This window comes from Lacerta agilis, chromosome 13 (assembly GCF_009819535.1).
Source record: "Lacerta agilis isolate rLacAgi1 chromosome 13, rLacAgi1.pri, whole genome shotgun sequence".
Taxonomy (NCBI): domain Eukaryota; kingdom Metazoa; phylum Chordata; class Lepidosauria; order Squamata; family Lacertidae; genus Lacerta; species Lacerta agilis.
The window spans coordinates 23,627,503-23,652,065 of record NC_046324.1 but is presented as its reverse complement, the minus strand read 5'-3'; the positions used below and the strand labels follow the sequence as shown (position 1 = coordinate 23,652,065).

The 24,563-nt window shown below is 45.9% G+C and overlaps 1 protein-coding gene across 1 annotated transcript; it reads left to right on the top strand.

The window, feature by feature from the left end:
- The first annotated feature begins 16,227 nt into the window (after positions 1-16,227).
- Positions 16,228-24,341, top strand: PARP16 (poly(ADP-ribose) polymerase family member 16). The gene is made up of 7 exons (XM_033167406.1): positions 16,228-16,309; positions 16,669-16,875; positions 19,546-19,683; positions 20,199-20,405; positions 21,062-21,233; positions 22,319-22,460; positions 23,210-24,341. The coding sequence occupies exons 1-7, from the start codon at positions 16,307-16,309 to the stop codon at positions 23,349-23,351; spliced, it is 1,011 nt and encodes a 336-aa protein (XP_033023297.1). The 5' UTR covers positions 16,228-16,306; the 3' UTR covers positions 23,352-24,341.
- The last annotated feature ends 222 nt before the right edge of the window (positions 24,342-24,563 follow it).

Here is a 24,563-nt window from a genome sequence, read left to right as displayed (position 1 = left end):
ATGAATTCCTATGCCCCACAAATAACCCAGAGATGCATTTTAAATAAAAGGACACATTCTGCTCATGTAAAAACACGCTGATTCCCGGACCATCTGCGGGCCGGATTTAGAAGGCAATTGGGCCAGATCCAGCCCCCGGGCCTTAGTTTGCCTACCCATGGCCTATAACCTGCATACTGGTCCAGTGATGTGAAGCTTCCATTGTCCGTCCTGGAAACTATGGATGGTCTTCCAAGTGATGCTATGAAAGCTTTGGGGGCAGCAGGCACCCTTGGGAGAGCGCCCTCAGTGGGGCTGACTTCAAAGTATAGACGCACAGGCTCAAGCTGCACGGAGCTTTCCTGAACGTGTTATGAGAGATTGTATGCAACGCATCATAAGAACCTAAGAAGAACCTGCTAGATCAGGCCAGTGGCCCATCTAGTCCAGCATCCTGTTCTCACAGTGGCCAACCAGGTGCCTCTGGGAAGCCACCCAGCAAGACCCAAGCACAAGATCACTCTCTCCTGTGGCTTCCAGCAACTGATCCCAGCCTGAAGCATTGCTGTCTCTGGCCATGGAGGCAGAACATAGCCACCGTGGCTAGTAGCCATTGACTGCTTTGCCTTCCACGAATTGGTCTGATCCTCTTTTAAAACCATCCAAGTTGGTAGCCATCACTACCTCCTGTGGAAGCGAGTTCCATAGTTTAGCTATGTGCAGCATGAAGAATTCCTTTGTTCTACCTTCCAACATTCAGCTTCATTGAGGCATATCTGCACATAGCGCATCTGAAATCCGCATGTCCAGCTCCTTTCAAAGCTGCAGGGTATGCGGGTGTAACCCACACTGCTATTGGTGAGTGGCAGTTACGCAGGCATTAGCAGGCAACCCCATTTCTCTCCCTGTCCTGAAAAGATTCTCCCACTCAAAGCTGCTGTTCAAGGCCAGGCCCCTTCCGCTGAGTCCGTTGGCAACCACACAATTGGAAGAGGAAAGAGGGAAAGGCTGGTGCGCTGAAGAAGAGAGCAGGCAGGAGAGGCGGCTGCCCACACTGTCACTCCAACGCTGCTGGCAACTATATATTTTATAACACCCCATAAAAGTCAAGCTACCTGAAAGGTCATTTGGGTTCCTCTGAGATGGCATCGGGTCCTTTGGGCTCATTTGCTGACACTTTTATGAATCCATGCTTAATTTCAACCGGGAGGCTATAAAACCGTTTTTATAGTGATGTTTGCCACGCTGGAAAACGATCTGTAAAAATCAAGGGCTGGAACATCTTCATCAGCCGTATGCAGTTTGGCAGGCTTCTCCCGACATCTGCCTTCCCCAACCCGGCGCCCCTCCAGAGGATGTTGGTCCATAGAGCTCAGTAGCAGAGCACATGCCCTGCAGGCAGAATGTCCGCAGTCTAATTGCTAGGATCTCAGGGAGGGGGTGAGAAAAGCCACTGTGAAGAGCTGCTTCCAGGCAGAGTAGACATAAGAAGAGTGTGCTGGATCTGGCCAATGGCCCATCCAGTTCAGCATCCTGTTCACACAGTGGCCAACCAGAGGCCTGTGGGAAAACTGGAAGCAGCACCAAAGCACAAGAATCTTTAGCAGCTGGTATTCAGAAGCATTACTGCAAATTTGTATTGGGTCACTTTTTTTTGCAGGTGATGCACTTCCTCTCTGGGGGCCCCTGATGGCCCCCAAATTTGCATTTATGTTTACCTTAGGCAAGCCATCGCCAGCAGATTCTACTTCTCGGGCTACCGGTGAAGGCAGTTCAGGCCCACTGGCAGCGGGGGAACTTGGGGGTCTCCAATTTCAGTGGCACTCTGTGTGAAGTCAAAATCCCCCCTCCGCCTCTTGTGCTTTGTTCTAAATAATAGTTGTGACACCCCCTGTGGTGCCCTCAAGACTCTGTGGCTGAACCAGTTGCACTCCCCTGAATCTCGCTTTGCCACTGGCCAGGATTAGCAAAAGAAAGGCTGTGCTGTTTATTGGGCTATAAATATAAAGCTATGGTGTCTTAATCCACCAGTTTTTAAATCGAGAGAAGCAGCTCCTGACATTTAATTGAGAATAGCACGAATTCTTCACAGGCTGGGTTCACCACCTCAGCCCCAAAGTCTTTGCTTTATCTTTTGAGCCAGGAAATTATTTTCTGCTTCTCAGCCTTTTGGATGTATTGGGAGTGGGGGAGAAGGCTGTCATTATTTGGACCTGCAAATATTACACTCGACTTTCCCTAAGCCCATTTATATTGGCAGCCAGCTGTTTTAAGCCCCCCTCCTTCCATAAATCACTTGTATGAATTCTAATAATCTGAAAGCACTTTCAAACATGTCCCATTAATATGCAACATACTATTACAGCTGGGCTATAGATTCAGAGGCCATGAACCTGGCGGGTATTATTATTAAGCACGGGAGATGAAGATGTATGGAGACTCGGGCCATTTCCAAATTACGCCAGTGGTGGTTCTTATTCAAAACAGGTTATGAGCATTGCAATTTAACAGAGTCATCATTATACTCTCTATCTCTCTCTTGCATGTTCCTGAATGTTCACAGATAGATTTAATTCCAGCTGCTGCTGCTGCTGCTGCTGCTGCTGCTGCTGCTGCTAGAAAAAAATGTGCCTGAACAGAATTCATGACTGAGCTCATCCGTCAGGTGAGCCGTTAAAGCAAAACATCTTATAGCAAAATGGCTATCAAGGGTCAGTGGCCAAAAGCATCAGCCCAGCTTTCCCCAACTTGGTGCCCTTCACATGTTTTGGACTACAATTCCCATCAGTCCCAGGCAGTGTTAGAAGCAGAGATATGAAAGCTAGGAGCTAAATGGCACCTTAGACCTAGGTCATGGGCGCCGCAATGGAGTGTCTAGAGTAGACACACTTTTTTAAAAAAATAACAAGAATACAAAGCTGAAAATGAATGAACTGCAGCTAAAACCTTATGTTTATTTTCGCATGGTCTAGTCCTCATCTTAAAGACTGCAAAAACCAAAGCCACACTCCCCCCTAATATTCTTATGAGGGTCTCTTCTCCAGTCTTCAGAGAGTGGCTGGAAGTGGGGAGGCAGAAAAAGCTCCTCCTTTCCTTCCAGCAGTGGCAGTTTTCATCTGAAATCTTAGGCACAGGCCAACTGGGGCTGCTGTGAGTTGTTGTCCAAAACACAGGGATACCCTGGGGAAGCTACATTATTCATCTTAGATGCTTTATACCAGAGGTCAGCAAACTTTTTCAGCAGGGCACCAGTCCACTGTCCCTCAGACCTTGGGGGGGGGGGATGACTATATTTTGAAAAAGAAGAATGAATGAATTCCAATGCCCCTCAAATAACCCAGAGATGCATTTTAAATAAAAGCACACATTCTACTCATGTAAAAACACGCCAATTTGCGGACCATCTGCGGGCCGGATTGAGAAGGCAATTGGGCTGGCCCCCGGGTCTTAGTTTGCCTACCCATACTGTAAGGACGTTCAGTGGTTGCTCATGAGTAAAGCGCCAAACACAGAACTTCTAAAACTAAGTTCTTTATTGTGCACAGCTATATACAGTGGAGCAAAAGATCAAACGTCCATCTCATCCCTCCGCAGAGTCCAGGAATGAACCCTTCTGGTTCTTTGTCCAACAAAAGAGGCGCGGGATCCTGAACCCCCGCCTCCCCCTTCCACGTCCTTCCTGCCTGCGACCTCGGAGCGTGGGAACCTGACCCCGTTCCCCGCTATCTCCTCGGCGCTGAGGCTCTGTGATCCTCTCAGAGCCCCTGCACCGCCTTCCTGCCTCTGACTCCCCCTCCCCACTGGAGGAATGGTCGCTTCCGGCTGAGGAGGGGGAGGACGAGCTGGTAAACAACGGAGGAGGGTCCCTGTACTCCAAATGATCCCGGGACGCTACCTGCCGTGGGGAGGGGGGTTTCCTGACACATACTTTATAAAGGACATCCAACACACATTTAATGCTCCTGACTCCCCCCCGGAGAATACTGGGAACTGTAGTTTTTGAAGGATGATGGGGGTTGTTTCTCCATAAGGGGAGAAATAACAGTTCCCAGGATGTTGGGAGGAAGCCATGCACTTTAAATGTGCACTGGATGTGTGTTAGAGGGATGGTGAGCATCTGCCCTGTGTCTGATCATTGGTGCATCTAGCCTAGTGTAGCCTGCAATGAATGGCAGTGGTTCTCTGGGTTTTCAGGCTTCTTCAGTCCTGCTTGCAGATATCATGGATTGAACCTGGGACTTTTTTCCATGCAAACTGTGCGCAATAGTACCTTGGTTCTCAAACTTAATCTGTTCTGGAAGTCCGTTCCAAAACCAAAGCGTTCCAAAACCAAGGCGCACTTTCCCATAGAAAGTAATGCAAAATGGATCAATCCATTTCAGACTTTTTTAAAAAACAAACAAACCCAAAACAGCAATTTAATATGAAACATTTTACTATCTAACGAGACCATTGATCCATAAAATGAAAGCAATGAACAATGTACTGCAGTCACACAATCATCAATCAATCAATCAATCAATCAGTAGCTGAACTGGGTTCTACACAGTCACAAAAACAAAACAAAAAAGAGCCGCAAAAACAAAAACGCAAAATAAATAGCAAAAGCAGACAGACCTCAGCGTAACACTCAAAACGGAAGTGTGGCACTCAAAACGGAGCACGTTTGGCTTCCGAAAAAAGTTCACAAACCGGAACACTTACTTCCTGGTTTGCAGTGTTTGGGTTCCAAATTGTTTGAGTACCAAGGCGTTTGAGAACCAAGGTACCCCTGCATTCTGCTATGGAGCTTTCCTCTTATCATTTGGAGAACACCAGTCTGGGGAACGCTAGGTTAGTTTACTAGCTGCCATGGACCAGCCTTCCCCCAACCTGGTCTTAGAAAGCCCCCCCCCCTAAAATCTAATAAAAATATAGACAGAAACCATATTGCTGAGGGTGTGGGGTGTGCCTACTTCAGAGGCTTTCTCTTAGCATGTCAGGGTACTGAGGGGAAAGTTACAGATGTCAAGGCATTTGATCATCTTTGTTCAGTAACACGCTGCACTGTTTCCTGCTTCATTTACCCGGTTTTAACCCCATCTGACCTGGCCTAATTCTAATGGAAAGCGGATGGGTTTTTTGGGTTGGTTTTTTGCATTAATCCTTTTTCTGCACATGACTTTCCTGTTAATGGTCAAGCCTAAATCATTTCCCACTCCTAAGTGCTGGGTGTCATCTGTCTTAGGGGGATTCGCCGCAGATGTTGAAAAGCAAGGGGGACCAAATTAAGATATATGGAGCCCCATAGGGGGAAAGGCCAAGTGAGTCTCCCCAAAACTGCCTTCTGAGATCCATCTGTAATGAAGGACCAGCACCACTGAGAAATGGTCACCCCCTTCCAAGACCACCACTGCAAGGAGGCTTAGAAGAAATGCAATGAGATTTATTGCAATGTAATAGAAAGAAGTGTATTGAAGGTCACTGAGAAATCCAATGGCATCAACAGTGACACATTTCCACTGTCCAGCTCCCAGAGGAGGTACCAATCAGGGCAACCGAGGCCATTTCCATCCCCAAATGAGACCTGAATCCAGACTGAAATGGATCCAGATTATCAGTTTCATTCAGTTCTTGGCCGTTTGGTCAGCACGAATTGCCCCAAAATGCAATGTTGGACACCTGCCAATCATTAGTCAAAAGAGCGGAATCAAACAACAGCTTTTCCATGGGGTGGTGGTGGTGTCTGACTAAAAATAGGCATTAAATGCGAACAAATTTGCATGGAGACTTTTATGATAAACAAACCAATAAAAAACCAATGTGGGGATGTGGAGAATTGAACTTCACATTGGGGAAACGAGAGAAACTGAAATTGAAAGATTCATCCATGGAGTCGGTGGAGTCAGCGATGAGCTGAATGAGGGTAAGCAAAACTGAAATTAAATCCAGACCAGGCAGAAATGCTAGCGTGAAGCTTGCTGGTTGAATAACGGGATATCAGCTTGTCTGTAGGAGATCAGGTTTGTGGCTTGGGAGTACAACGAGATCAAGAATTGTTGCTAGATGCTCAGATGTTGCCTGTGGCCTGGAGCACCAGTGGCACCTCTTCCCGGTAGTGTTAGAGCTGACCGTGGTCCTGAATGCACTAGTTCTATCTCAATTGGACTACTGCAATGCACTCTTCACACACCTGCCCTTGAAAACAACTCAGACACTTCAACTGGTGCATAAAGCTGTCACTAAAATCTTGATGGGGCAAGCGCTTGGGGACAGGCAGGGCTATCCCATTTCTGAAACTCTAGAGAGTCGCTGCCAGATAGTATTGACAATACAGTAGTGAGCTAGATGGACCAGCTTCCCACATTCCTTCTTTCTATCAGCTGCACTGGCTCCCAGTTCATTTCCAAGTGCAATTCAAGGTGCTGGTTTTACCTATAATGCTCTAGAGATCTTGGGATGAAGCCACTTGTAAGACCATCTCCTTTTAAGACCAGCTGCTGTACCGCTCTTTGAAGTGCCATTGCCTTCTGTGGTAAGATTGGCGGCAAAATGTGAGAGGATTTTTCTGTGGTGGCTTCTGATTTGTGGAACTCCCTGCCCCAAGACGTTAGGTCACTTTCCTTTTAATCTCTTTTCTGCCTGTAATTGACATTTAAAAACAAAACAAAAAAACCCAAGCTTTTAATTCTGTTGCCGCTTCATGTATTGATTGCTGTTCCCTGCTCTTTGTGTTTTCAATTTTCACTGCTGTTTTTCCATTTTTTGGTCATTTGTGTTTCAATGGTTGAGTCCCTGTTGCTTTCTTGGGCTTCCTTTTCTGTTTGCAAGCCAATCCGAGCAACTCCTTTGCAGAGGGATAAAGCAGAATTTCACTTGACTAGTAACAACAACAATTAATGTCATACTAACATTAAGGCTTTAAATAAAAAAAAAGAATTGCAAGACAATGAGCTGAGCTTCGCAACAAGTGATGGTTGGGAAATTAAACACCAAAGAGCACATCAAGCAGGGGTTCAGACATGCTCCCATGGTTCACCCATTAACTAAGGATTCTTACTTCAGGGAGCGTGAATCATTCATCATCCGTGATCAATACCTTTCCCTTCAGCTGAGGAGGAGGAGGAGGAGGAGGGGCTGCTCCCCTGACATTGAGATGACCTTGGGGAAACAAAGCCAGCTCATCTGAACCAAGTCAAAAGAGAACCCCAAGTGGAAAAGTGCAGCGTACTTAGGAATAGGCTTTATTCTAATTCATTTCTCATTTAAAGGTGAACCCACCTACCTAATTTGCACTATCAAAAACAATATGTGAACTGAAACACAGTCATTCTTTTAAATTCACACTTCTCTGAATTTCGAAGTGCAGTTCTCCAGTCTAGTAACATATATAAAAATGCAGATACTAGGGTAAATTGTGCATGAAAACACCCACTTTAGTGTAAATAAAATATGAATAACCCTCATTTGGGTCCAAAGAGATTCAATATCCCCCCCCCAAAAAAAACACCCTTCCCAGCTTACTTTGTGTCCTAAAGTCCTCTGCTAGGATGTAACTAACAGTCCTTCTGGACTATCTCTATTTTCAGGTGGGATCCAATCACATATCAGCAGATCCAGGTTGTGCAATTATAGTTGATTGGGAGGTCTTGTTCAATAAACCTATTTTCTCAAGAGAGCAGGCTTTTTGCAAGAAGGAAAGTAATGGGGGAAATGCACTGGGAATCGGGGGTGGGTGGGGGTGATCACGCTTGGTTTGATGCAACGCCATCTAGCCTCCTTGCAAGCAAATCAGAATGCTTGTTAAATAGCCAGCTTTGTATAATCACCCTGCAAACTAATCAGGATAAATGCTCAATAAACTGATCATCTGAAAGCACCTAAAAAGTCACCTTTCTGGAACCCTGAAGACCCGCTGCCAGTCAATGCAGACAACATGGCTGAATCCTGTGTTCCTGGGGCTGTCCTTGGTGAATTGGAAATATATGAATGGACACCACTTCCCACTTGCACAGTTCATATTCAGTTTAGCTCAATTGCATCTCCAAGACTATGCCCAAATTACCATTGCAAATTCCAGAGCTCTTCCGTAAGTCTCTATTAAAGTTTTGCATCCAGAAGTATAATGGTAGAGGGAGGGAGGGAGGGAGGCTATTGCACACCCATAACCCATAGCAGTCCTAATGACAGCAGCAGCTATCCAAATAGTTTGGCATCCCTGGGAAGATCCCACACCATTATAATGAGAATTGCTGCCTGCATTCCATTGCTGTGACATCCCCAATCTGGAAACGTTTATGATGGGAACACCCACGTGGATCTGGTGCAGAGGGCATGGCCAGCTCCTGCTATTACATTCACAGCATCAACATTCGTCGTCTCTGCTCACTGCCAGCTCCATCTGCCACCTTCAAAGTTTTTCTTTTTGAGAATTCAAATGGTGTTGAAATAAGCATTCTCACGGTGCCATTGACGAAAGGTCTTTTATTTCAGAAGCAAGGCAAGTCCCTCAAAAGGGCAGGATCATCAGAGAGAGAGAGAGAGCGCGCACAAGCAGGGCATTGGTAAAGAATGCCCAAATTATAGGGGAAAGGTGGGGGCGATAATTAAATCCATAACCCCCAACTCCTTCCCCATTTGCCCTCACAGAGCAGCCTCCCTCCACTGAATGTTTCAACAAAACGCTTTGCTGTTCCCAGCCACCTTACTTAGAATGTCTTGCTCTAATGACCCTTTTTGAGAGTGAGGTGGGAGATGGTCCCTTTAGAAGGCTGGCATAGGGGCAAGTGAGCAGAGGACTCTGTGCAGTGACCGCTGGCTGCCTCCCCAACCTGAGGCAATTGACTCAATGCACCTCTGGTTGGGCGGCTCAAACACCTCCCTTGTTTCTCTTTGAATGGGCAATGGCACCAGAGGTGCCGGAACTCAAATAGCTTCTGAAAATGTAAGAAAAAGGAAGATTCCTTTTATCATAAGGTAACAAAAGCATTCTGGGAAATGATATATAATGAATTGAAAAAAATGTTTTAAAATAACTTTTATTTTTAAAAAAACAACCAGAGGCTTTTTTTTTTAATTAGGAATTGTAGGTGCTGAAAATTCCAAGGGAGCAGAAAATACTTTTTTATGTATGTGATGACAGCTGCATGGATGTTGTTAGCCCAGAGATGGAAGGAGATATAAAGTCCCTACCAGAGAAGAGTGGCAAATCAAGTTGATGGACTATGTCGAAATGGCAAAACTGACCGGAAAGTTCAGGAACCAGGAAAAAACAAACTTCAATAAGGAATGGGAATTTTTTTATGATTACCTTAAAGACCACTGTAAACAGTTGAAAACATTAGCAGGACTGCAATAACACTTGTAATGTAACGAGAACTATGGACATAATGCAGTTTTTTAAAAAAGCTTGGATTATTGAAAAAAGATGCAGTGGAAAAGATTTAACAACAGAATCATGGAGGAGAAGGTGGGAAGTCCAGAGATTTGGAGGAATCAGAGGTGTAGGAAGGTCAGGTGGTACCCGGTGCGGAAAAATATCTTGTCAACCCCCCCCCCTCCACATTGATTCTTTTTTTTGCCTGCAAAAATGGTTTTACGTTATTTCATATTTTCTTACAAAGGAATGTGGATTCTGGGCCTCTGATAACAAGTAGGCGACTATAGACAGATACTTAAATCAACAGGATGGATTGAGTTTTGGCTTGTGTTATTTTATTTATATTTATTGTTTATTTATTGAATAAAATTTATTTTAAAAAACCTGCAAAGTGGTTTACCAAAAACAAAACAAAACACCACAGCAGTAAAATCAAGAAAAATTAACAATCCTTCTTTTAAACATAAAAAGCTAAAATATTAAGATTAAAATTACTTCAACTTCCTAAGCATCTAGCTATGCTTGCCTAAAGAAAAATGCTTTTAGCAGGTGCCCGAAAAGAGTCTAGCAAAGGCACGTGCTTTGTTGCAATAGGCGGGGAGTTCCAAAGTGCTGTCACAGTAAACAATGCAGTACAGATATTATGTGGAACCTGTAGTAGTGCTTGAAACTACTGAAGGGGACGTTTTATTTATTGTGATTTCACCATGCTCTGTATTATCTAATTTACTCGGCCTAGTCTCATTTTCTTCACATAGGCCGACTTTCCAGGACCCGGGAAGCCCAGCGGAGGGTAGGGCAGTAGGGCGGTTCATAAAAAACTTTTCTTTTTAAAAAAATGTCTGCTCCAATGGTCTTATCTTCCTAACCTAGCTATATCTGAAATTTCATGCATATCAGTTAATATCTTGCTCCTGCTCCACTGAATTGAAATTTCAGCCTTCATGACATAGGAAAAGGGCCAAGTAAACAGCTAATTTCGTGGAGGAGGGTCAAGATATTAACTGATATGCATGAAATTTCATATATAGCTATATAATCCCTAGTGTAGTAAGATAAGACCTTTGGAGCAGGCATTTTTTTTCAAAAAAAAGTTTTATATGAACCGCCCTAGTAGGGCAGTAATTGTTCCTTGATAATTTGTGTGCCCCCCAATGGTGGAATCGCCCCCGCCCCCCTTTCCTACGCCACTGGGAGGAATCTTTTAACTGTGGACATGTTGTGATGTGATTATAATTTTAAATATGTAAAACCAAATATTGTGTGTGTGTGTGTGTTCCAGCTGGAAAAAGCCATAAATGCATGTGGAGGCAGCCAGCTGCCATTGCATATATATGTGCTAAAAGGAAGGAGAATTTTTCTGCATTTGGCTTCTCACCTTCCAGGCTGCTGCCCTTCAGGATTCTCTGCAACAAACTCTGCCTGCCTGCAGTGCAAAGCAATTCCTTCTGTTTCCTCTGCCTTGATAGGTGAGAGGGCAGTCAGCTCACCCAGTTCTGCCTAGGTAGAAGGAAGAAAAGGCTACTCTATCCCACTGCCTTCCCAGATCTCTTCTCTCCTCCAAACACCTCAAAGGGAAATGAGGGATGCCCAACATGCATAATAATAGTTACCAAGATTAAGACTGGTTGCATTATTCATTACCACTGTTAAATAATTCAGTGAGTGAGAGAGAGAAATAAGAATCAGCACTGAATTCGGTTGTCGTGAATATTCCTTCTTGGGTCGGGGTGAGAAGGTTATGCACTTGCTACTCTAAATTACCATTGAAATATTGAATAATATCTGTATGGTGGTTTGATAATCCATGCATCCCATCACGGAAAAGTGCTATATTTTCAATGCCTCCCTTAGTTATTCAATATATTCCTGGATCACTAGACCCTAACCCCTCTGCATTTTATTTATTTATTTATTAAAATGCACTGTATTTTAATTTTAGGTTTTAGTGGCATAGTAGTAGTATATTTCTTTCGGTCAATGTGGCTTATATTGATGGTTTTATTGCATACTTGACGTTCACTGCAATAAGATCTAAAAACGTTATTAAATAAAATTATTCTTTCTTCTTTGCCTTTTGCACAAACCCTCACAAGACGGCTTAAGATGAAAGTGTTGAAAATAAAAACAAAATTAAAAATTAAAAAAATTCCTTCCAGTAGCACCTTAGAGACCAACTAAGTTTGTTCTTGGTATGAGCTTTCGTGTATCTGAAGAAGTGTGCATGCACCTGAAAGCTCATACAAGAACAAACGTAGTTGGTCTCTAAGGTGCTACTGGAATGAATTTTTTAATTTTTTTTATTTTGTTTCGACTACAGCAGACCAACACGGCTACCTACTGTAAAAAGAAAAACAGTTGAACAAATACGACACAACAAAACCCATCAGATTGTCTTGGATTCCAAAACTGGCCATTCAGAGTTCAATGCGATGGATTGGATTTCCATTGCAGAATCTCTCCCACAGAAACACTTTTGGCCCTGAAAAGTGGAATGTGGTTTCATGAATGAATGGTATGAGCTATGTGTTACATGCTAACCAGTTGCCCAGAGATCGTTAATGGGGCTCTATCTGGTGAAAGTTAGGTGCAGCCAAATCTCTGTGAAATAAACTGGGATTGTAGAGTCCACCTCATATTTAATGCTTTTCTGTGGAATCAGTTCACACAATCAGATTTCAGTCATTGTACTGAATTGGGCTGGGCAGCCTGTGACCCTCCAGATGTTGAGCTACAGCTGTGCTCTAGTTATTCTGTCTTGGTAAGGAAGCCCCCAACCCTTGGCTTGCTTTTCTTGGAAGGAAGATCTGATACCCTCATGCAGAGGATATCATCTGCAAAGCTGCTGGATGCAAAACGGAGCCCACCATGTCTGCTACACTGATAAACCTTATCAGGAAGGCCTAGAAAAATGCGTGGGGATTAAAGAAGAGTGGAAAATATTTACTGAATATATGGAAAATAATTGCACACCGCTGAGGACGCTGGCAGCATTAAGAGTAAATTATATTTGATTGATGTAAAAGTGGAAAATCGATTCGAATGCTTATAGTAAAATATGCAGGAAACTATGATATGTAATATGAACCACGGAAGGAGAAGAAGGAAAGCCACTGGATAGGTTAAAGTTTGTAAAATGTTTAATTTCAAATGCAGAAAAAGGAAAACTCAAGTGTGTGTGTGTGTGTGTGTGTGTGTGTGTGTGTGTATATATATATATATATATATATATATATATATATATATACACACACACACACACACACCGTATATACCCGAGTATAAGTCGACCCGAATATAAACCGAGGCACCTAATTTTCCTACAAAAACCTGGGAAAGCTTATTGACTCAAGTATAAGCCGATTCACCTTTGCCGCTGTGGAGGAGGAGGAGGAGGAGGAACGAGCAGCCCGAAAGCAGCCCTTTGGGCTGCTCCTTCCTCTTCCTCCTTTGCCAAGTTTGCATTTATGTGAGCAGTTCAGGAATGGAACAAGCTGCCTGGGGAGAGTAAAGAACCGCTGTTCTTGTACACTTCTTAAGGAATGGTTGACTGGGGAGAGCGGGTGGTGGCACGAGTGAAGAGAAAGGGCTTCTTTCTCGCTGCCCCCACCGCCCGCCTCACTCGAGTATAAGCCGAGGGCAGCTTTTTCAGCACAAAAAATGTGCTGAAAAACTAGGCTTATACTCAAGTATATACAGTATATATAGAGAGAGAGAGAGAGAGAGAGAGAGAGAGAGAACTTTGCTTGGATCCTTCTTACCACAGAGCTTTTTTCTGTGGTTGATATCATTGCAAAAACCTTTGTTTTTTCCTTTCCCACCCGTGGTGAAAACTGCCCCCCCTCCTTTCAGGGCAAGTTACCTGAACCACATCAACTAGCTAGCTGAAATTACTGGCTTGTCCCAGATGCTGCCTCTTGTTGCCTTATTAACTTGCATTGCTCTATTGGGGGGGGGGGAATCAGGGGGGAGGGGGGGACATATGTCAGCTAAGAAAAGAACCTTCTTGCTGCTACGGAAAGATGAAGGCAAGAGCTGAATGCTCCACGCTCTTCATTCACCTTCCATTTCATTAGTTGCCTCTAACAAGGCAGGACCCGTTTGTCTTCCAAAGAGACTCTGCTGCCCTCAACAGGCAGAAACAGCACACAAGTTTGTTCTTACTACGGTACATCAGGAGCTGCCTCATTGCACCTGCAACATACATGTAAAGCACGATCTGGCAGGTTGTCGTTTGCTACTCCCACCCTTAACAAACCTCAGTTGCCAGGATAAGAACTTATAAAGAGCCTACTGGATCGGCCCAATAACCGATCTTTTGAAGCCACCCATTTTGGTGGCCATCATCGCCTCCTGTGGGAGTGAGTTCCAAAGGTGAACCATGCACGGCATGAAGAAGTACAGACCTTTCTTTTCTGTCCCAAATCTTCCAGCAAATCTTTTGCCACACTGTCCTTCTGGGATTCTATATATCAGAACATGTTATTATGTCTGTGGGCTTTTTAGCTGCAATCTTACGCTGCCTTTACCTGGTGTGAGTTGTTGCCCACTGAGCTGCTTCTGAGTAGACGTTATATTGCAAATCCATGGCCAAACACTGACCGCCTACTCTTCTGTCAAATGTGTGGCTGATCCGGTCAAATGTTAACTGCAGCTGCATGTCAGCTGCCAAATTTGGTCAAATATTCACCACTAGGAGTCAGGTAGAGTCAGACTCTTAATAACTGGCTGAAGCAGCTCCTGTAATGAGCAAAGGTTACAACATATGGATGGCTTTTGAGTTTAGAAAAAAAGGTGAGCAACTGGGGAACATGATAAGAGGAATATAAAATTATCAAACCCTCCAAGTTTCCCTATTTTCCAGGGACATCCCTGATTTAGAGAAGCCATCCTGGTTTCTGATTTGATCCCCGAATGTCCCACTTTTCCTTAGGACGTCCCTATTTTCATCAGAAAAATGTTAGAGGGTATGGTAAAGGTAAAGGTAAAGGGACCCCTGACCATTAGGTCCAGTCGTGTCCGACTCTGGGGTTGCGGCGCTCATCTCGCGTTACTGGCTGAGGGAGCCAGCGTACAGATTCTGGGTCATGTGGCCAGCATGATAAAACCGCTTCTGGTGAACTAGAGCAGCACACAGAAACGCCTTTTTACCTTCCCGCCAGATCGGTACCTATTTATCTACTTGCACTTTTCACATGCTTTCAAACTGCTAAGTGGGCAGGAGCTGGGACCGAGCAACGGGAGCTCACCCCGTCGTGGGAATTTGAACCGCAACCTTCTGATCAGCAAGCCCTAGGCTCTGTGGTTTAACCCATAGGATGTCCCTATTTTCATTGGAGAAATGTTGGAGTGTATGTAGTTATTTGACTCCTGAGTTGCCTGAAGGCAATCCTGTATAGGGAAGGTTTTTTTTAAAAAAATAAAAAAAAACGTTTAATGTTTTATTGTGGTTTTTATATATGTTGGAAGCTGCCTAGAGTGGTTGGGGCAACCCAGTAAGATGTGTGGGGTATAAATATTAAAATTATCGTTATGGAATGGGATGCCCCTATTTTCATCGGAGAAATGTTGGAGGGCGTAGCCAAGGGGGGGCGGGGGGGCCCAGATCAAGTAAAACAATAGAAATACTTAACTAACTGATCAAATATGTCGGTCCTGCCCCCCTCAACAAAAGTCCTGGCTATGCTCATGTATGCATGGCATGAAGCAAGAGGATGGAGGACGTTTCTCTCTCTCTCATAACACTTGAATTTGGAATTTGCACCACAAGATTCAATAATGACCATTAAGTTGGATGGCTTTAAAAAGCGGTTAGGGAGAAACTGATGAAGGATAAGACTGCCAGTGGCTGCTGCTGCTGCCCCTGCTTTTTACTGATTTTTAGACAGCCTGGGAACATAAATTAATGCTGAAGGCTTACTTCTGAATTGACCTGTGCAGGATTGTACGCGCCAGTGAACGCCACTGAGCACTCTCCACGTGAAAGAAAGGTCAAGGCTGAGGCTTCACTTACTGTTACTGAGCATGCTCAGGATTGGATGAGGGCAGGACCAGGGCAAGGGGTTGAGCATGCTTAAAATCAGGTAAGGGCAAAGTGTGGCTTCATTTGCTGCTACTGAGCCTGTCTGAGAACAAAGGTCAGCAGGTGCTTTTAGTGAGCATGCTCAGGATGACGTGGTAAGGGCAAGGCATGGTAAGGGTGGCGGCTCAGCTCCTGCTACTGCGCACGCTCAGAACCAACTGCTGGCAGCCATGCGGCTTCAGCTCCTGCTACTGCGCATGGCTGAGCTGAGCTGAGCGTGTTCAATAGGCATTGGGAGGGCCTCTTCTCCGCTTCCACCTCAGTGAGAGTCGCCTTTTGCTGAGCAGCCCCTGAGGTAGGCCGGAGGGCGAGGGCAAGAATAAAGACCACACACACACACACACGTCAAGGAGAAAGGGTGAGACGCTTTTGTGGCAGCCTGCGATCCTGCCCGTTTAACAGCTGCCTTACAGGCAGAAGTTCAACAGGTGAAGCTTGGGTGCAAACGATAAAAACAGACCTGTTGGGCTTCAGCCCGTCACAGAGCTGCTAAAACACACTGGGCTAGCTAGGCAGTTGTATCTTCTAATTTATGTCTCTCCCCCCACCCTCACCCCCTAAAATACTTGCAGTCTGCCATATTTGGGTCGGTGGGGTGGGGGTGGGTTTTCCAACCTGGAAGGTGCAATGATGCAGCTGCGCAAAGTCTCACCTGTTGAATGCCTGGCTGCCATGTGATGGTTTAGAAGCGTAGCCTCGGGTGGCACCAGTGAGGTTAACTCTAATTCTGAATGCTGCAGAATGTATTTTATCCTCTCTCTCTCTTTTTTTTTTTTTTTTGTTCTTTCAACTCAGCGTCTGAGAAGAGTAGGATCCCTGTTCCCCAGGAAACGTCTGTTTTTTTGTGGGGATGTTTGCTCGAGACCTTATGGCTTGGTTCGCATGACATGGTAAGCCAAACGGGGACTTTGCAGGACTGCAAACATGTGGGTTCCCAGAGAGGAACACTTAGCTGCCTGGCTTCTCCCTGATATTCCCCCACCCCACCCCCCATGCTGAGCTTATCATCTGAACCAAGACCCGTGGGTCCAGGTCTGGATGACGTGCCAAACGCTGGCTTAGCTTGGTGCAGCACAGGAGTAAAAAAAAAAGATGAGGGAAGGAGGGAGCAGAGCACCTGGGAACCCTTCTCCAGGAGGCAACACATTTGCTTGGTCCCAGTAAGCTATAGCCTGGCTAATGGTGTTGTGTGAACCAGGCCCCTCCCAACTCTTGATTTTTCTAACTTGCACCTGTGTTTTAATTGCAGGAGGGCCCCTGGGCAATGCAGGTGCCAACTGCCGGGGCCGCGGGCCTCCGAGAGCGGGTGCGAGAGGCCCTCAAGGCAGACCTCTTGGCGGCAGACCTGAAGTGCAGCTTCTTCGTCTCTGCCCTGCAGAGCTACAAGCGGGATTCTGTCCTTCGGCCCTTCCCAGGACTCTATACCACGGACGAAACCAAGGATTTTGAGGCTTTGGTGAGTAGGTGGTGGGCTCTACTTCAATGGAAGCTTCTAAACAGAGATTGAATGACCATCTGCCAGGGATGATGATGATGATGATTGCTGCAATTCCTGCATTGCCAGAGGTTGGACTACATGACCCTTTATATGCCTACAATTCTATGAGTCTATCAGTAATTATTATTATTCACACAGCGCATAGTTCAACTAGAGAACTTATGAGAGGGTATTTTTCCCTGACTTTGCCTCTGAAATGCAGCTCAAGGTCATAAGCTGTTCTCCTCCCCAGCTTGCAGGAGTGGGATCAGGAATTTCAAAAACAAGCTTCTCCCCTATCCGAGTTTGGAATTGACGTAGTGGATGGAAGGTTGTTTTGCCTGGTTTTCTGCTTGTAAGGGGCTTTGAGATTCTTGCATCTAGTTGGACTGGATGACCCTGGGGGTCCCTTCCAACTCTACAGTTCTATGATTCTATAGCTGTACCTGGCCTTTGGGCCCGGCCTGGGTCTCGAGGCGGCGTCGGAGTTGGCAGCTTTTGGGCCTGGCCTGGCTTTTGAGGCAGGGGCGAAGGTGTCGGAGGTGGATTTTGGGGCCAGGGTGCCTCTTGAGGCGGTGGTGAAGTCAGCGGAGGCGGATTTTCCGGCCGGGCTTGCTCTCGAGGCGTCAGAGGCTTTTTAGGCTGGCCTGGCTCTCGAGGCGGAGGTGGCTTTTGGGGCCGTCCTGGCTCTCGAGGTGGCGGCAGAGTCGACGGAGTCAGTTTTTACACCTGGCCTGGCTCTGGAGGAGGCGGTGCAGGCTGGAGGCGGTGGGGGCGTTGACTATGTTGGTTTGTAGGAGGAGGAGGAGGAGGGGGCGGGTGGTGTGTGGTGGTGAAATGAGAGGACGTCTGTGGTTTTGATGTCCACTGGAGGGCGCTATATTGTTTTGCATAAAATCACGTTTTTACCAGTGAAAGGTGTGCTATCTGTACAATGTAAGTACACACAAACACTCCCATATGGTCATGAAACGTTGTGTCCAAATTTCAGCGGAATTGGTCAAGCGGTTATGGAGAAAGGTGATCAATCACAAACACCCACCTTTTACATTTTTAAATATATAGTTTGAGCACCTGGTAAATTCCGACCCAAAATAATCCCAACATCCCTCATGGTTTAAGGCAGTGGTTCTCAAAGGGTGTAGCAAGCCACACTGGTGTGGCAGGAGAGGATGGCAAGTGTTATGGGACAATCAAATAAACATTTAAACATTTCATTATAGTATAGTATAGTATAGTATAGTATAGTATAGTATAGTACAGTATAGTATAGTATAGCATACTATAGTCATACCTTGGGTTACGGCCGCTTCAGGTTTTGCGATTTTGTTTTGTTTTTTTTGTTTTTTTTTATGAAGATTTTATTCTTTTACCATAAAACAGAACAAAACAAGAACAACATTACATAAAGACAATAAAAACATAAAACACAATCAACAATGTAAAACACAACAATACCATACAAAAAAAGAAAACTTATACATACCTTACCAAAACCTTATCTTAATTTCTCAACTTGTTTTTACTTCTTGGGGGGACTTCCCCTGGTCCCTCCTCTGTCTTCAAATACGTATATACTTTTTGGGTAGCTTCATTTCTTTCCCCATTAACTCATACTCAATATCCTAATGTTCTTCAAATTTATCTAAACCAATATATTTCTTAACTTATATTCTATATCTTATCATTTTCTTATACAAATAGATCTAACACATCAAAATTCTTCTAAACCCATTATAACTAACCTTAAACTTCTAAAGCCGATTCTTTTATATATTTCTGCACAAATATTCAAACATTCAATTTAACATGCTTAACTAAATAATCCTTAAATTTCTTCCAATCTTGCGACACCTTCTCCTCCCTCTGGTCTCGAATTCTGGCGGTCAGGTCTGCGAGCTCCATATACTCCATCAACTTCGTCTAGGTTTTGCGATTTTGGCTTGCACACTGCGCTGAACCTGGAAGTACCGGAATGGGTTACTTCCAGGTTTTGGCGCATGCGCAGAAGCACTAAATTGCACTTTGCGCATGCACAGAAGCACTGAATTGCAACCTGCACATGCGCAGATGCGGCGCTGTGGGTTGCAAACATTGCGGGTTGTGAACATGCCTCCTGCACAGATCAACTTTGCGTCCACTGTATAGTATAGTATAGTATCAATTTATTATTATTATTATTGGATATACAACCAGAAACAGTACCCCTTTCTGCAAATATCTTCCCATTCTAAGCAGACAAAGGGTACCCAGGAGTCGTTAGAGGAGTGATGTTTTGTAATGAAAGATAGTTGAGCTCTGTTGTGTTCTAAAAGAATTCCACACTTGCCATTTGCTGGGGTTGTCCACAGTGCCACCATGCTTGTGTAAATAAATGCCACCAGTTATGAGGATCTGTTAGATGAAATGGTTCAAGTTGGATGGATTGAGAAGACAACAGGAAGCCGTGTGTGTCCATCTATCCTGTGGAGTTTGCGTTCCAAGGGGGCGAATAAGAAGGCCATGTAGAGTTTGTCCACAGGGATTTGCTTGCCCTGAAGACTGGAGTGTTGGAGAAGCTGCCTTTTCTTTAACCACTAGGGGGCGTCTGTAACTGTGTGAGATGCTCAAGGAAAGCCAGCATCCCATGTTTCTCTCTCTCTCTCTCAGCTTGCAGATACAAAAGCGTTGGTTGGCTTGAAAGAGCTGCTTGAGTTGGCCCAAGACACAGGCACGAGAGGCTGGGAGCTGCTGGGCTGGGTTTTGTCTTCCAAGGCCTTGTGCATACACAGTACAAGCAAAAAGGAGGTGAGAGGTGACACTGGCAACAACTCAGTTATCAAACTGAATGCCTTTAAAAAATGCACAGCCTCCTGATGGCTTCAGCATGGCCAGGGAAGAGCTGGGGCAGCCCACTGCTTGCGGTATTACTGGGGTGTCTTGTTAAGCTGAGTCCCAAGACTTGGGAGAAGAGCCTTAACTCAGTGGTGGCGTACCTACTTTGCAGGTTCAATCCCTGTCTTCTCGGGGAAAGACCCGTGCCTGAAATCCTGGACAGCTGCTGCTAGTCTGTGCAGACAGTACTGACCTAGGTGGGCCAGGGGAAGACAGCTTCCTATGTTTCTTAAAGAAACCTATTTTGTTTCCCATGGGGATGATTTCTGTCTTTAAATCAGCTTTTGCTAGCCTGGGGTCTGCCAGGTGTTTCAGACCACAACTTGCATTAGCCCGGGAGCTGATGGGAGTTGTAGTCCAAAACATCTAGAGGGCACTGGATTCTCAAAGCAACCCAGTAACTTCAGTATATTGTATTGGTGTTGAAGTATAAGAAGATCCAGGAGCTGACAGGAGTGCCCTGCGTCCCCGTCCCTGCACCAGACTTCCTGTTTGAAATCACTTATTCCAGTCAAATGAATGCCAAATTTGAAGAGACCAAGGCAGGACGAGACCTCATCTATGCATTCCACGGGAGCCGGCTGGAGAACTTCCACTCCATCGTGCACAATGGGTTACAGTGCCATTTAAACCGGGTAAGGTTTGAGTCTGGGTTGTATTTCAGAATTGTATATATTTCACATCTGGCAGCCCATGCTTGTTTCAGATAGTACATGGGTAGACAAGGAATAAAAAGCCCAGGACACAAATTTTCACTGTCCTGTAGCAGCTACGGTGGCTCATTCACAAGAAGTACCGTGGAACCTCGGTTGTCGAATGTAATCTGTTCTGGAAGACCGTTTGACTTCTGAAACATTCGACAACCGAGGCGCAATTGCCAGTCAGCAAATTCCTTTTAAAAAACAGGAAAATGCGCCTCGGAAGCTGTGCAACTTCAGAGGCGCGTTTGAAAACAGAAGCATTCACTTCCGGGTTGTCGGCGTTTGGGTTCTGAATTGTTCAGCTTCTGAAGCGTTCGACAACCAAGGTTCCACTGTAATGTATTTAGCATTAGCTCTGGAAGTGTATACTTGATTCCGGCCATACTAAGCCTCCTGGTGTATATTTTGCTCTTGGCTGCTTAGCTTGGACAGAAAGCTGCTGCCGATCAGTTCAGACTGAACTAGGTCTAATTCAGCTTCCTAAAATGCTTCTAGTAATAAGACAGATTTGCTGTGACTAGATATGTTTGAAATGGCTGGCTGCCAGCGTGCAACCCAGTTCATGTGCAACCCCATCCTGCTTTTTCTAGACCTCCTTGTTTGGGGAAGGCACCTACCTCACCAGTGACCTGAGCCTCGCTCTCCTCTATAGCCCCCATGGCCTTGGCTGGCAGCAGAGCCTGATGGGACCGATCCTCAGCTGTGTTGCCGTGTGTGAGATCATCGATCACCCAGATGTAAAATGCCAGGTGAAAAAGAAAGGTGAGTCTAGACTTGGCGCAGCTGCTCAGCCCCCAGCCAGCAGAGCCATGCTCTCATCAACTCCATCCTCGGTGCAGCTGTACTGGCAGGTGCTGGTGGGAGTTGTAGGCCTGGCACCAGATGGATAGGTCGATTGGTTAAGAGTGTGGTGCTGATAATGCCAAGACTGCAGGTTCGATACCCATATGGGACAGACACCTGCATATTCTTGCAGTGGGTTGGACTAGACCAGGCATAGGCAACCTTCGGCTCTCCAGATGTTTTGGCCTACAACTCCCATGATCCCTAGCTAACAGGACCAGTGGTCAGGGATGATGGGAATTGTAGTCCGAAACATCTGGAGAGCCGAAGGTTGCCTATGCCTGGACTAGACGATCCTCAGGGTCCCTTCCAACTCTATGATCTGGAGGGCACCCAGCTGAAGCAGCCTTACACGTGATCAGATCATTGGTCCATCTAGCTTGGCTGGGCAACATTTTGTCTCTCGAGAGCCTTGCAAAAACACCTGCTGGAGGTGGGAGGGGCCAGAGTCAAAAAGTAAGCAGGCCACTGCCCTCTTTTTCTTTAGCTTCTCTCCTTCCCTGTCCAGTAGGATCAGATAAGCTGTGAACTGCTGGCTTTTGAAATTGCACTGAGGGTCATGTGACGTTAGAGTGAGGTCCACCCTGATCTAGCCCGTTACCGTCTCCTGTGAGGCAGTGACTCTCCAAGAGAGAGAGAGAATGGTCACTCCAAAATCTGTTGCTTGAGGCCTTTGCATGCTAATGGTCTAGGTTCAATCCCCGACAGCATCTCCAGGTAGGGCTGTGAGAAATGCCCTGCTTCAAACCCCTGGAGAGCTGCTGCCAGTCAGAATAGACAGTAGTGAGCTTGATGGGCTAGTGGTTTGACTCGGTATCAGGGATCTTCCTGTGTTCCTTTGAGATGCCTGCACTTTACTCAGAAAACGGACACAGCAATTCATGGTTGCACATGGCAAGACCTGTGCTGGTGTCAGGAACTGATCCCTTTGCCCTGAGACCTCCAGTGCGGTTGTATCTTTCACCTCCTTGTCTAAGAGGCCCTCTTCTGCTCATTTTGACCAGATTCTAAAGAAATAGACAAGAAAAGAGCCAGAGTGAGGAACAGCGAAGGGGGCGACGTTCCCCAGAAATACTTTGTCGTCACGAACAATCAGCTGATACGGGTGAAGTACTTGCTCGTCTATTCGCAGAAGCAGCACCGGAGGTAAGTGCCCTTCTGCCACCCTCCCCTCCCCCAAATACCCTGGCCAGGGGTGCAAGTGCTTTGTAAGTTCACCTGAAAGCATGTGCTTCAAAAATGCAGGAAAACTTCTAACATGACGGACAGGACTGTAAGGGATGAGTGTGCAAAATAAGTTGTTTTGTAGTGTTGGCATCTCTTAGAAGACTTCTGCACAAATGCAAAAACAAACAAAACAAAAACACTTCGCTGCTGTGGTTGCATAAGTTCTATTTCTTTTTGTTAACTTTGCAAAAATGCATATGCAGAATCCTGAACACACACATTGTACACATAGAAGTATTTTGACATACATATTTTTTTGCCAGTGGTCTTCAGCACCGGCAACCAAAGGGGGGCAAGTATTCAAATGACAATAAAACAGCCTTCAAAATCAGCCATAGGAAAATACATTGAAAATGCACACATTGAAAACACACAGTATGTGCCCAATGGGCCAGTGTGTCTGGCTGTTAACCAGAAGGTTGGCGGTTCAAGCCCACCCAGGGACAGCTGTGAGCAGAATTCCTGCATTGCAGGGAGTTGGACTGGATGATCCTCAGGGTCACTTCCAACTCTACAGTTCTGTGTTTAAAAAGAGCCATTGTGGCCATATCTACACCAGCAGCAAAGCTTTGGCCTGGGCATATAATCACATGGGGGGGGGGCGCTTTGAAAAGTTGTGCTCCCTTGTGGCTGGATGTACTCATCGCTGTCTCTCTTTTTTCCCCTAGGCCTGCTGGCCAGTCGTGGGTCTCTAAGCATCGCTTTGCTATCATGATGAGCCTGTATCTGCTGCTGCTGGTTGCCATTGGGGCTAGCAACTCCCCAGCTTTCCTCTACTATTGGAACAGGATTTTTGACTTAAAACAATGAACTTGTGGGGATGGGACAGGGCTGCCGACCCTCACCATATGCCTTAATATTGAGCGATCTAAAGCCTTCATGAAACCTTCCACTCAGAAGCTGGGGGGCTCTGGGGGGCTAGGGTGGGATGTTTCAGCTGCCTTAACTTTCCTGGCACAGCTATTTCATATCGCTCTGGTTTTGCCTTGCTTCTCTGAACACGAGTCAGGTAGGTGCACCCTCCTTAGCTTAAAGATGGAGCAGGACGATGCAGGTGACTGGAAGGGCAGAAATCCTGCAGAACAGGGACTGGCAAGGATGGGGGTGGGGTCCCATGTCTGCAATCACTAGCAAGAGCTTCAATGCCCTGTGCAAGTAAGGGTGATGTTTTTCATCTCGAATCTCCCCCTTGCAGTCCTTTCTGATTTGGGCATTGGAAATATATTTCCTGAATTCCCCCCCCCCCAAAAAAAAATAATACCATATGAATGATGGAAGAACTGGGTCAGAGTCAGACCAGATAGCCTTTTCCCCAGCAGCCCTTCTTACAGTGGCCACCTGTGTGCCCCAATGAAAAGTCCAGAAGCAGGACCCAGGTGCAACAGCACTTTCTTGCCCGACTTGTGATTGCCAGAAATTGATGCTCGGAGGCAATCCCTAGCTAGACGGACTCATAGTCTGACTCACCTAAGGCACCTTCCTGTGTCCTGATTTGGCCCAAGAGCCCTGTCAGAGGAAGCCCATCTAGCCCAGCTGCCTGTTCTTGCAGTGTTCAACCAGATGCCCCTGAGAAGCATGCAAGTAGGAATGAGCACAACTCTGGGTGTGAGAAGGAAGACAAGAGACCCTGTGTCCCTTTAAATATGATTTCTACTCCAGCATTCGCCTGCCAAATGCCCAAGTCAGAAACATGTTCCCAATCTGAGAGCAAAGGCATGCAGTCTGCATCCTGTTGCTTCTCCTCAAGTGCTGGGCTGCCCTTCCTTTGTGCTTTTTCCCTGTTCCTCTTTCTCTTGCTGCTGCCCTACTTTCAGCTGGTTGGGGCTTATCTCCAGAAAGTCCCCTGCGAGGCAGCAGTGTGTGGAGCAGTGCCTGCCCTCAAGCAGAGAGGCACAGGTAGCTCTTGGAGCAGCAATCTGATCACCTGGCTCTGGGGGACAGGACCTGGGGTCCTCCAGATGTTGTGGGGCTCCAGCTCCTATCATCCCTGACCATTGGCCCTGCTGGGGGGGCTGATGAGAG